The 13,846-nt window shown below is 37.4% G+C and overlaps 1 protein-coding gene across 1 annotated transcript; it reads right to left on the bottom strand.

The window, feature by feature from the left end:
• Window positions 1-173: 173 nt before the first annotated feature.
• Window positions 174-13,244, bottom strand: LOC140756216 (uncharacterized). Its single transcript, XM_073091674.1, has 11 exons — window positions 13,026-13,244; window positions 12,301-12,952; window positions 11,613-11,678; window positions 10,483-10,630; window positions 9,996-10,114; window positions 9,320-9,556; window positions 8,308-8,464; window positions 3,813-3,952; window positions 3,001-3,100; window positions 2,404-2,508; window positions 174-1,851 (listed from the first exon to the last, which is right to left on the bottom strand). Coding segments are annotated over exons 1-11 (1,983 nt in total). The 5' UTR covers window positions 13,028-13,244; the 3' UTR covers window positions 174-1,594.
• Window positions 13,245-13,846: the final 602 nt, after the last annotated feature.

The following is a 13,846-nucleotide window of genomic DNA, read 5'->3' as shown; positions in this document are numbered from 1 at the left end:
TCTTCCGCCCTGAGTCTTCAACAAAGTTAGTCTTCCGCCCTGAGTCTCCAACAAAGTTAGTCTGCCACTCATTATGGTATAGGGCTTTTTTTTTCAAAAAAAGAATTAGATATGCACATATTGACGAAAAAGACAATTTCCGAACACGACAGGGTAAAACTAAATAAACAACATTGTATCCGTAGTATATATTTATTTTCTGAATTGCACAAGTTCAATACAACTTTGTCATAAACAGTTTTGTCTGACGAGGGAATGTTACACAACTATTAACGTAGAAACTATTCACTATCTTGTGAAGATTTGCATATTGTTTGTGCAGTAGGATGTAGGCTAAACACTGGACTAACATACATTACCAACAATGTATTCGTAATAAAATATAAGCTATTTTGTGTAATATATTAATTACACTATCCGTCAGGGATTTTAGTCTCTGTAATGGGAAAAGTAATTCACGCGTGTGAAACTTACTTTAGTCTTAAAAAAATATGTACCAAATAGATAAACTCTCTTCTTTGGGAAGTCGGTTAAAACCAGAATTAGTCAGATTTTGAGGCCATTTCCTTATTCCCCTTATTTATAAGCCGCTTAAGTCAAAGTTTAAATCGACATTTTTTTTAAAAACAACGAACTTTACATCTTGTTGGTAAAATTAACTTCAAATTATAATTATTAAATATGCACTACAATCCAGGTAATATGCATAAATATCTCTAGTAAGAAAAAAAACTAACATTACAAGGGATAAAATCCGTGACGGATATTTAAAAAAATATGTTTGATACTAACGTACAAATGATTTTATCACTTGATATGCTTCATAACATTCATTTTTGCATAACAAGCATGCATTTAAAATTATATTTCAAAATTGTACAAACTTAGTAATTCAACTAAATTTAGAATCAAAATAGTTTGCGATGCTTGAAGCCGGGAATCAACTTTCCTTGATAATATGGTGCAATAACAATTAAAGTTATAGATAAACCCAACCTCACGGTGCGTTAAAATTGTGTCAAACGAAACAGATTTAAAAGAAAATTCGAGATATTTACATAATAACCCTTCCACTATGTTGTCTACGATGATAATATTAACTAGGTATGTATGTGGAATTCCGGTCTATGTACTAAACTACTTGCTGACTGTCCTTTGGCTACTGTTGCCTGAGCGATAGTTGCGTAGACTACTTCCTTGTCGCTTGAGCTACTGAGCCGTTAGCGCTCCTGGGACGTCCAATTTGTTGTTTGAGCAATTTTCACGCGGCACTTGTTTTATTTGTCTGTAATCGAATTAACCACTACTTAATCGCTAACATTCGTTATTAATAATCAAACTATCCTATTTTTGTTAGCTAAATATCGAAATTTGACAAAAATACTTCATTCTATAAATTGTTAATTTACCATCTGTAGTAGACAATATTTTAATAGATTGAGTGTAAATAACGGGCACAAATCTACTGGTTGCTCGAGCAATAGTAGCCAATAGGCAGTCAGCCATTCTCTATCTGTGTATAACTGTGAAGCGTACAACCGTACGTATTAGACGAACTTAAACACCAACATAATACTATTACTCTATCGTCCTACTACTTGGTCGGCGGTGGCGGTTGGGAGTACATATTGTAGTAGCTGGTGGGAATGGAGGAGTTCTGGTTCTGTCCGAAGCTCTGGGCCTGGCCGAAGCCGGGTTGGGCCTGGCCGAAGCCCCGGCCCCGGCCGCCTCGACCGCGGCTGAACGAGTTCTCCCGACTGAAGCCGCCCTCGCGGCTGTTGAAGCTGGACCGCGTGTTGAAACCGGAGCCCTGGCTGAAGCCGTTGGACGAGTCGTTGTCCCATCGGGATGCTGTAATGACGTAAAAGTGCATTTATTATTTAAAAAAAAAACAATTTAAAGTCTCACTTATTTTGCGTTTATATCGGACGTAAAGCTGCGAAAGCAGAGTGAAAAGATGTGACAGACGAGTTTTGTTGTGTCGGTGCAAAAGTTACTTAAAGGACATTTAAAGGTGAACCCTTTGTGGTTTGAATCCAGACGTACTACCGCCACACCTATTTTTCCCTAATAACAACAGTGCTGCTTTGTTCAGCTTTGAAAGGTCTGGTGAGGTAGAAATACTTATTCGAGCTGTCTCAATTTAGTCCTCCAGGGTCGCATCTGCGGCTCAACCACAAATAGGAATCTAATCTTATCTGAAGTTGATTACAAACGTTCATGAATGGCAGTATCCATTTACCATCAGGTAGACTGCATACTCATTTACTACTTTAATACTATAAAAATCGACTAATTATATAATTCTATTGAACTAATTACATAGTTAACCTTAGGGAATATCAATATCAATCAATCTAGCCAGACATGGAGTCACTGAAAATAATAATGTAAATCACTCACATCTCTCACTGCCAAAGCGTGCTCCGCCACGGCCACGCCCCCTACCACGTGACCCGCGCTCGCTGCGGCCTGAACCCTCATCCCTCTCACGGTACCGCCCGCGACCTGCGACACACAAATATTATAGTTTACAAACTAAAAACCACGTTAAAATCGCACAAGAAAATCGTAACAATCCTGAAGAGGACAATGGGGCAAAATTATTAAACTGTCATCAGTTCTTGTTAAGTGTTCAAAATTTCAAATGAATCAGGCCGTTCAAAATGGGTAAAGATGAGTTCAAAGATTCCGTTACATACACATCAAGCTAATGCTTGGTAAAAAGAAGTTTTAATATACAGATTGAATTTTTCAAATGGGCCTTGAGGGCCGGCCATATCCGCAAGTATACGGATTAGCAAAAAACGCTGCAAGGACTTTTACGAGGTTTTTACGAGGCCGACTTTGAGAAAAACTAAAATTGCATCGTTCGTTTTTTAATATCTTCTAACCGGGAATAGAATCAGTTCATTTTGGAAAAGGAACACACACACCTTGTAATGATGAATGACAAACTAAAGAAAAACACTAATTTGGAAGGCAGTTGTGGTCACTTACTATACTTTCCCTTGAATCCCATCCCACACTGCGCCAGCTCCATCAGCTTCGGATTCACCACCTGGTTCGCCTCTTGCAGCACTGACATCAAATCCCTAGCCTGGAAATACAAAGATTTTATTATTACACAACTGCTTCGAAAAGAAAGTAATGTTTTTCAGGCATTCATATTGACTTTGACTTAGGGATGTCTTAAAAAATAATTTTGAATAAATATGAGATTTCTCAGATATATTCAGATACTTCAGGGAGATAATTTATCCGTGTAAGCGTACACAGGAAAAAGGTCCTTTATCCAACCCATAAATGTCCCACTGCTGGGCTCTGAGGTTTGTCACCTTGGAACCTTTGATTGAGAGACCGAATTTCACCCATTAGGCTATCCCCACATTTCATGACATCATATAGAGACTGCAGCGTATAGACATACGTGACATAAAACCCTATCCCCCCCTTCACTACTACCTGAAGGTTGCCTACTATCTGAAGGTGGTAGACCCCTTGGCGGTTCGACTCCGGCGGCACCATCGCCACACCTATTTCTGCCTCCTAAGAGCAGTATTAAGCGCTGCTGCGTTCTGATTTGAAGGGTGCGGTAAGGGAGACATACTTTTCCGAGGCATAGCTTAGTCCTTAGGGGTAGCGGCGCATCTGGTGGCCGACCTCAGTTAGGAATATGTCTATGGGCGGCAGTAGCCACTTACCATCAGGTGGACTGCATGCTCGTCTGCTACTCCTATATTATAAAACTTGTTACAGGAACAAAACCCTCTTAAACCCCTTCCCTACTACCCCCCCCTATGCAGGCTCACCTTCGCGGAGTTATTCGGCGTGAACAGCGTGTATGCGGTGCCGGTGTTCTGCGAGCGGCCCGTGCGCCCGATGCGGTGCACGTAATCCTCAGAGTTGTTCGGATAGTCATAGTTTATCACAAATTTCACGTCCTCCACGTCTGCGCCGGAGATTACACGTATCAATCATATGCTGCCGTTACTATTGGCGCAACTGCAGCGTTTGAATACATAACATAATGTGTAGAAGATGGTTATATGTGGGGTACAAAAGCAAAGACGTTTTAGATAAAAAAAAAATACCTATTGAGTTATTAAAGTGAAATTTCTTAGGCGGCGTTACCAAAATCGATTAGTGGATGAGAACCGAGAGTAAAGGTTTAAGAACACGCAATGTTACGAGAAAGTTATGACGTAGAAAAATTGAGGAGAATATAGCTTTTTTCTTTACCATAGAAATACCGAGTAGCATATTTTTTTGGCATATTACTTCGGATTATGGATTAGCACTTTTAATATATGGGTTACGTAAGATTTTACGAATTTTCGAGCTAACATATTTGGTGTATACAGTTCAAAATTATATTTAGACTAAAGTAGTTTTACTTTTATGCCCCTCACATATTAAAGATACACATTCACAGAAGAAAATAGAAAAAGATGAGTCGATGCAATAGATAAATATGACATATTAAAATATGAAATATAAAAAAAATACGCTGCAACTGCATTAGACAATAACACCACAAAACAAATTAATCTTCATAAAAAAAATCCGAAACTCCGCTATACTGAGAAATTTTGTCGATGAAAATAATTATTATATAAAAAACCACCAAACGCGAATTATACTTCTAAAATAAATTACAGTCATGTAATGGAATTTCGATTGGGGGAAGAATTCTTATAAAGTCTTGGACCAAAGGTTAGGCCTTGTGAAACACCATTTAATCTTGAAACAAAATTTTACATATTTAAAAAAATATTTATAGTGTTGTAATTTGTCATATGTATAGAAAATATTACTTAATAATTTAATGTTACAAAAGGAAGATAAAAGTTATACCTAAACATTATAAAAGCTTAGCCCAATCAAAGGCCTTGGTGAATTCACGAAAGTACAAGAATTATTTCCCCAAAACGAACTATTGACATATTTACCTTGTCAATCGCATGGTGAACTTCGTAGACAGCTGGAAATAACTGTATTATGCCCATCAGTGGATCCGGAGTGTTGTAGGCCAAGAGTCGAACGGTGTGCTGACTTTATCAACATCCTCATACAATCTGACGCTTATCGCGTCTTATATTTAGTTTGTCAGGTGGCGTAGGGCACTTTAGCATTGTTCGGTAAATCTCACATGACACTTAACCAAGCATTTATTGCTCTTTCGATTTGGCCTTGATGCATATATTTAAAGATCCCCTGAGTATAAAAAATCCTATTGCTTGAGTGAATAATCTGTTCATTTTCAAAGTGAGGATTAAGTTTAAAGATGTTAGGATTACAATCGTCAAGTGTGAACCGCCAATAGTCAAGACCAACATCGTTTATCTCAAATTTACTGCAATCCCGCCCGGTACCAATATTTATAGAGGCAGCATGCTTATTCGAACAGTGTGCGCTGACAGTGAACGTAATTCTGTCATTCGTGTTGTGCAAATAATAATTCCATTAGGCAAATTGAAGAATCATTGTGATTCTGCTTTGTTAGTGATCACTACAGTTAACTGTGAAGTCAGCAACACACCGCTAGTTTAGCCCTTATCTCTGCACGCATGCGCCTCTGAAATAAAACAATTGAGAATAATGCTGAGTCAGTCATGGAAATTTATTTTCACTCTATGGACTATGACGATTGAACGCTAGGATTGCCTATAAAATATTATCATCAGTTAATATATAAATACGCAAAACAAAGGGAACAATCGTACCGTTCAATGAGACATAGTCCATGAACATTCTAAATGGCATTATTGAACCATTGCTGCGCTTATACTTATATGTTCCAATATTCACAGTTTGTCCATGTCACTTCTAAGGTGACCTTATATCTATTTATTTTATTATTTAATTATATCTATTTAGTTTATTCTATGAAATCGAACACTTTATGATATTGAGGATTTTATAATTTATAAGGGAATTTTAACGATTTCAAAACCATCACTATTAATTTTACAATTAATTAATTTACAATAATATTTAATTAATATAACATTTTTATAATCCGGTCAAATTACTGCAACCCAAATATTTCTAATAACTGTGAGGTCAATCTTTTTATTATCAATCGTATAATATATCGTAGCGTATTTCTTTTGTAATTGGAAACAATTATAGCAGCAATAAATACTAGATGCCTATGTGGAGAATTGATAACAGAAAACCCGTCAAAATAATAACAAATAATATATCTCTACCTACATGGAAATACCTCTGGCTTTTGACATAGATTTTATCTTGTTAAACCGTCTAAATATAACATAGCTCAGAGATACCGTAAATATTTAGTGAATACTGGAACTCGTTTTGAATCAGGTGCCCACCATAAAGCATTAAAGAGTCCCATCGTAGTGAAACGAGAACTGAAAATATCGTGCGTAATGGTGTCCCTCAGGGTAGTACAGTAGGACCCTTATTTCTAATAGTAACGTAGTAGCAATGGCGTCAAATACCTCCTCTACGCTCCTGACAGCTCTTAGACCTCTAGAACACCCCGGTTTAGCAGTGCGAGATATATTCAACATTTATTTCACTAAGTTATTATACATTAAAAGATACTCGCAACTGCCTATACAAAAATCTTCTGTTTGATGCCTTTAGTATATGTATTTGAAATATTTGCAAACTTAAAAAAAACCCTGTCACAGTTGCTAATACAGAAGAGAACCTCAAGTGAAAGTATGTGCGAGTTCGCAAATATTTCATAATTATTTCATATTATCTAAATTCTATGGCGGGATTGATTCACCACCTTGTTCAAATTATATGAGATTTCTATAGATTTGATAGCGGTGGCACAAACATAAGATAAGCGACTTCTGGGCAAGTACAGTGATATATATCTAGATGAGCATAATAGACAATGCGATAAGCATTTTGGAAGGAAACTTCGTATTTCACTTCGCATTATAGTTCTGTTATTTATTTATTAAACTCTTATGGTTTTGAAATGTCCTGCATTTTGTATTTGAACTATTACCTATATAGTTTTTAAATTGGAGAGCATGTTTCACTGCTGATAAATCATCATGTTGATCGCTAATCGAAAAACAAAACAAAATAAATTATTTCAGATTAACTCCTAAATAATGTTGAATGGAATTTTTATCAATTATATAATAGTGCTTTGTAAGAAAATCTTCACGTTTTCTCTTACACAACAGCTGTATTTAATTCAGCTCAATATTGGACTGAATCAAGTCTTTATTTAGTTCAATATTGAACTTACTACCATTTCCAGTCAAGCTAAAAACTCAGAGATCTGAGTAACATTTGGTTAGTCTCATGTAGTTAACTAACATTCTGACCTAGATTAATAATTAGCCTCGACATAACGAACATTATATAGATCAATCTAGACGAGACCGAATACGTGTTCATCATACATATGCATCGACGCGAGTGTAAATAGTGTGGAAATAAATTACGGCAAGAACGGTACATTGTGGTACCGCGTTATGTGTGGTGCAGCAAGTACGATCATACGGAAACTATTCACTACTGTATTTGTATGGTAACCACCGGTATTATTGTTAGGTAAAATACAGTGGTACAATAATAGTGGTATTCCTCATGGAAATTCCATGGTCCAGAACTGCATTAGGTACCATTAGTACGACAGTGTGGTATCATACATATGGTAAAGTAGTACCCTAGATACATTGCAGTGGTACAAGAGTTCCGGTACAATAAGAATGGCACAGAGTACCATCAATATGACACTGTGGTGTTATAGATACGTTAGTGGTATGGTATAGTCCGCGCCAAACTGCTAGTCCGCTCTGAATATAGAAATAAGTCGCGTCGCAATAGCGAATTGTAGATATTAGTGGGACGAAGACAGTGGGGAACCTTCCCACGCACTCCGCTACCCGCGGGTATATAGCTGCGTTATCGTGCCCTTACTGTTGCTACAGAGTATATGCTTGTAGTGTTCGACCGCATTGGCTGTCTGACTACACCTGCGCACGATAACTTCAGAGCGGACTAGCAGTTTGACGCAAATTTTACCACATGTACGGTGCAGTGGTACAAGGGTTCCGTCACAACAAGAACTACAAAGTACCATTAGTACGGAATGTGGTATCATACATATGGTAACGAAGTATAGTGCGCGTACAACTACTAGTCCGCTCTGAATATAGAAATGAATCGCTTCACCATAGCAAATTGTATGACTACACTGCTCGTAGGAACTTCAGAGTGGACTAGCATCGTTACGTGGACTATACCATAGATAAATAGCAGTGTTACAAGTGTGGTACAACGGTACAATGTCACAGTACTCACCGAGGCCGCGCGCCGCGACGTCGGTGGCGACGAGGATGCCGCCGCGGCTCTGGCGGAACTGGTTGAGCACGTAGTCGCGGTCCTGCTGGTTCTTGTCGCCGTGGATAGATAGCGCTCGCCAGCCCGCGCGGTTTATCGTCTTCGTTATCTCGTCCACCTGAGGGACACCATCGAACCAACATCTTTTTTTTTAACTGACTTCCCAAAAGAAGAGAAGTTATATATAATATAGGAGTAGCAGATGAGCTTGCAGTCCACCTGATGGTAAGTGGCTACTGCCACCCATGGACATCTGTAATCAACCCCAGAGAGGATTACATGTTCCTGCCTGAGGTCGGCCACAGATGCGCCGCTACGCTGAGGACTAAGCTGGAATGCCTCGGAAAAGTATGTCTCCCTTACCACACCCTAAATGTAAAATGTGATGAATTTAGCTTTCTGTTTGTGGGTCTGGGTATTAGTGTATTTGTTTCTGTGTGTGTATACAGGGATTCCTAGTGTGGGGCTGTGAGTGTAGTAAACGTTTATTTATTTATTATTCTAAAAAGTAAAGGGACCAAGACAGACCAACCGTCGGTTCTCCAAGTTATGTATGTACATATTTAATAAATGTATACCATTTTGACCCATGCCCAGCTATAAGACAGTAATTGATAATAATTCGAAATAATGGAATTAGTTCAACTTTAGCAGTCAGCTATAGCAAAATTTTACAGATTTCGACATTGAATTGGACAGCAAATATTTTTTAAGAAGCTTTTTCTGTTGCAAACTACATGTTTAAAATATCCCTATAGAATTTTTATGTTTTTTAAATCGCTTTCTACACTCACAGCACAGCCCTACACTAGAATTACCTGTGTCGTGGGTGCTATGAACTCACAAACACCCAGACCCACACCCAGACCCAAAAAATATAACTAAAATCTTCTGAACCCGGTACCCTTTGTGCATCAGACCAGTACGATGATCGTTCCGTCACTCGGTTAGACAAAATAAAACAAAAACAAACCTTCCGCTTCGTCTCCGCAAAGATAATAGTCTTAGTCTCTTCTTCAGACGCAATCTCCGATAACAGTGTCAACAGTTTATCATTCTTCTCCCACTCCTCGCACACGTCCACTATCTGCAGGATGTTGTGGTTGGCAGACAGCGACAGGGAACCAATGTTGATCTGGATGTAGTCATGGAGGAACTCTTCAGCGAGGTTCTGGACTTCTTTAGGCCAGGTTGCAGACCACATGAGGACCTACAAATATAAAAGTAATAAATATGAAGAAATTCTCAAGTGTATGTTAAGGGCCAAATCCGAAACTAATGCAATTGTGAAATATGGTACGAAGCCTTTATTCACCAGAAATTATTAAATTAGAACAGCAGTTCTGAAATAATTTTTATTTCCATTTAAATTATTTATTACATTTAACAAAATTGTAGATACAGCCCAAAATGTAATGTCACGAAATTTGAAACTCCTCCCCACCCCTTATCACACTTCATCGACCCCCTTCCACCCCTTTAACTTTATTATTGGACCAACGCCTTCAACTTTAATATGTGACGTAATACATGGATGACTCCTAGTCAGAAATATAAGTACTAAAGCTCATTACAAATACATTTTGTAAAACAGATTCCACAGCTATGTGTGTAAATTATTTAATTTACAAAGAAACATTCATAATTACCTGTCTATCTGGTCGAATTTGTTCAATGATCTTTCTAATTTGGGGTTCGAAACCCATGTCCAACATTCTGTCAGCTTCATCCAATACTAAATATGTGCATCGACGCAGATTTGTCGTGTCTGAAAAATAAAAAAACATAAGAGAAAAATTGATTGGGCCATATTTTTGCACACTTTATGAGCAAACTTCTATAAAATATAGTAAGATGTACTACATAAGTAAAAACTGATAATGATTTAATAAGTAATTTTATTGGTATAAAGATGAAATGGATTTCGTTGAATAATATAATAAAGAAAATAATCAGTAAAATAATAGTACTACTGTTAAAATACAATAATAGAGTACTTGAAGTAACTGATATGGAATTTCAACTTACGTACGTAAGTACTTATTAGTCATGACTGTACACAATAACATGGTACCCCTAGTGTGGGCCTATGAAGGAAGAAAGAGTTATGTTATAGTAGTTATTTCTATCACTCACCTTTTTCCAGAAAATCAATAAGTCTACCAGGTGTAGCAATGACAATCTCCACTCCTCTTTCCAGGCACCTCCCCTGGGGCCCCTTAGGGGCACCTCCGAAGATGCAAGTGTTACGCACTTGGACACTTTGTCCAAAATCATTGGCCACCTGTCAAAGGGAATACACACAAATCAAGGGCTAGTCTAAAATTACTTTAAAACCCCATAAATTTTGGAAAACAAAATATAAAGAAGCCCACAAGAAAAAACAAAATTGTGCTAATAAATAGGCAATTTAAAAAACTAAAGTTCAATTAATAAGAGTATTGGTTGATTATTAAGAAGCATAAAATTACAATGGTCGAGTTTGATAGAAAAAACATATAATGATTTGTAACTACTTCATGAGATTACCATTACAATAGACATTGCAAAGTTACAAACAATAATGAGTACTCAACTAAATCAAGGCCAACTGATCTACTTCTAAAAGGATGGTGTAACCCATTACTTCTTAATCTATTCAATTTTTGCCTCCCAAAGATAGAAATTTTGAAAATTTCTAGTAGAAAATAGGTTAAATCTCCATCTTTAGGTGGTATTCCACTCGTCAAGTTTCTTTGACAAATGCCCCATTCCACTTATCTATCTTTATCTTATAATATCGTTGTCCAAGATTTCTTTATAATTTGCATAGTTGACAACATCAGCTACTGTTTTGGCAATTGTGTTCGGCCTGGAAACGAGTCCTTCTACCTGGAAAAATCTTTGATCAAATATCGGTGTTGCTAGTAAATTAGAAAAAGTCATCCAATTTGTTTGATCAAATGTAATAGACAAAGATATTTGACAAGTGGAATACCACCCTTTGGCAGGAAAAACCAATAGATTAATGATTAATAATGCGCATGTGAGATATGAAAAAGCGGAGACAATACAAAAATAAAAAAATAACGGTGCTAAAAACAAACTTAAGGTTACGTTCAGAAACCTTACCTATTAAAGGGATAATTTAGAATTTTGATTTAAGTAATGCAAAAAATATGCCCTACCAAACGTAACGCGAGGAGAAAGTCCTCAATTGCTTAGGTTTTCGAACATAGCCTGACTGTGACAAGCTAAACGCTACAAGTATTTAAATATCGAGTTACTATGTCGCAGTGGTTTTGATCCCTGTCGTTCCTCTCGGCAGCCACTCCGTTCATGGCTACCAGAGCCTTGAGCGCAATGAAAAATAAATGATTGTCTTATTTCCTTCATCGTACTGACGTTAGAATGTTACATTTATATTAAAACAATCAGGCTAAGAATATTTTTGGGAAATTAAATGCGATGATAAAATAAGTGTTCACAACAATTAGGCAGCCAATACATCTACAGCTGTGACAACATTGATTGCAAATGCAATATTTGTATTAAATGGTATTGAACTTATTATATCCACATTATTTTGAAATGAACCTAATAACAATACTTTTAATTTAATTTTTTTTTTATATTTAGTTTGAAGTGCCATATGATTTTATGCTAGTGTGGTTTATATATAACTAAGTAACAAATGATCAGTTCTCAGTAGTAATTACTTGCAGATAAACCTATTTACCAAACCAACAGACCTTGATTGTATGTGGTAATTTTCATCCTTAATTTCCATCATTGTGGTATACCTACTGCTAACTATTAAGTCACCTAATGTTTTTTTACAAACCCCTGTACTACAATTTCAAATGTGTACAGACTATGGAGAACTTGCAATATCCAATTTATGTAGATGGAAGTTCAAAATCCTTGATATGTATTGTATATTGTATTTAATGTATTTAGTAATTTGTCTCTCACCTGTTGAATTTGTTGGGCAAGCTCCCGAGTAGGGGCTAGCACAAGGACGATTGGACCCTCATCCCTCAATAGCCTTGGCTGGTTAATGATATGGACTATGGCAGGGAGGATGTACGCCAGAGTCTTTCCTGACCCTGTCTGTGCTATCCCCACCATATCTCGTCCAGAGAGTGCAATAGGCCAGCCCTGGGCTTGGATGGGAGTAGGGTGAGGGAACCCCTGCTTCAGAATCTCCTTCATAGCGTAGTCAGGGAAGCCGCCCTCATCAAAGTACATGCTCGGAGCGGGCACGTCGCGTCCCTTCACCGTAATTTGGTGCTCGCTGCGGTACGCTTCCACTTCATTCATGGACCGACTCTGAACATTCGGGTGTGGGACGTAGAAGTTCTTTTGGAACGGGGTCAGCTGGACGCCGTCCCATCTGATCTTGCGGAGGTTGCCGCCGGGCTGGTCATTTTTGAAGTTGCTACGGAAATCGTCGCGGGATCCCCCGCCGCCGCGCGAGAAGCCCCGGCCGCCACGCCCACCGAACCGGGTGCCGCGGTCGTCGGAGCGGTCGCTCGATCTCCCGCCGCGAGTGCCGCCTCTGCCCATCCCGCGACCTCGAGAGCCACCTCGACCTCCGCCGCGACCACCACGTCTATCGTCGTACCTAAATTATCCCATCAATAACTAAAAAGCTCAAATAAAACTACTAATTCCAGGAAAAAAAATCTGAAACTTACATCTTTATAGCGTATTAGACACACACGTCGCAGTTACAATTGGTCTAGGAATTTGATTTTAGTCTACTTGGTCACTAACTAGTATACTTGTCTACTAATTACTACGATATCACAATTTATTTACTTAAATTTGCTATAACAATAAAATATCAGGCTAGGCTTGAGTTTTAGATTAGAGTAGGATCAGCAAGCCGCCATTTTGTTTGATACAATTTATTTCGTTTCGTTCATCGTTTTACATGACGTCATTGACGTGTCATCAAAATTTAAATTTTAATTTAAATATTATAGAATAATTATTATAATTATAAAAATAATAATAAAAATGTATCAATTATTTAATTATATTATCATCATCATGGCAAATTAGACAAAATTAATTTTAAAGTAGTATAATTTACATGATTGGTTGAGATATTACGTGAAATGAAACGTGAAAAAGTTACGACGATTGCACATTGGTGAACCCGCGGTAATTCGAAAATATATTTTTGTACGTGCGATTTTATTTATTATACCCATAGATTATACCAACTTATTTTTAACATGAACGGATAATATGAATTAGTATTTAATCTGATTATTTTTTGGGCAATATATTTAAAAAACTTTTAGTAGGTACTATTGCAATATGTAGGTCACGAGCACAGGATAAATTAATGCTTATTGATCTAACGTACAAGGAGTAGGCAAGGTTTATTGCTTGGTGCACATGACAACAGATTTTTTTACTTTGTAAGACGTAACAACAGAAACGAAAGAGACATAAAGTGAAATAATAAGAAGGCAGTTTTGTTATATTGCAGTCACCTAAAAACGCA

Source organism: Epargyreus clarus, unplaced genomic scaffold (assembly GCF_041222505.1).
Source record: "Epargyreus clarus isolate Ecla_fem2 unplaced genomic scaffold, WU_Ecla_fem_2.2 ptg000034l, whole genome shotgun sequence".
Lineage (NCBI taxonomy): Eukaryota > Metazoa > Arthropoda > Insecta > Lepidoptera > Hesperiidae > Epargyreus > Epargyreus clarus.
The sequence above is the reverse complement of the archived record's forward strand: the minus strand, read 5'-3'. Positions and strand labels throughout refer to the sequence as shown.

What these genes read in the sequence shown, in the direction of transcription:
- LOC140756216 (XM_073091674.1), bottom strand. An exon ending in AAATTCGACCAGATAGACAG is followed by an intron (nt 9,557 to 9,995) that starts GTAATTATGAAT and finishes TTATATTTGTAG; the next exon opens with GTCCTCATGTGGTCTGCAAC. An exon ending in ACGCTTTGGCAGTGAGAGAT is followed by an intron (nt 1,852 to 2,403) that starts GTGAGTGATTTA and finishes ACGTCATTACAG; the next exon opens with CATCCCGATGGGACAACGAC.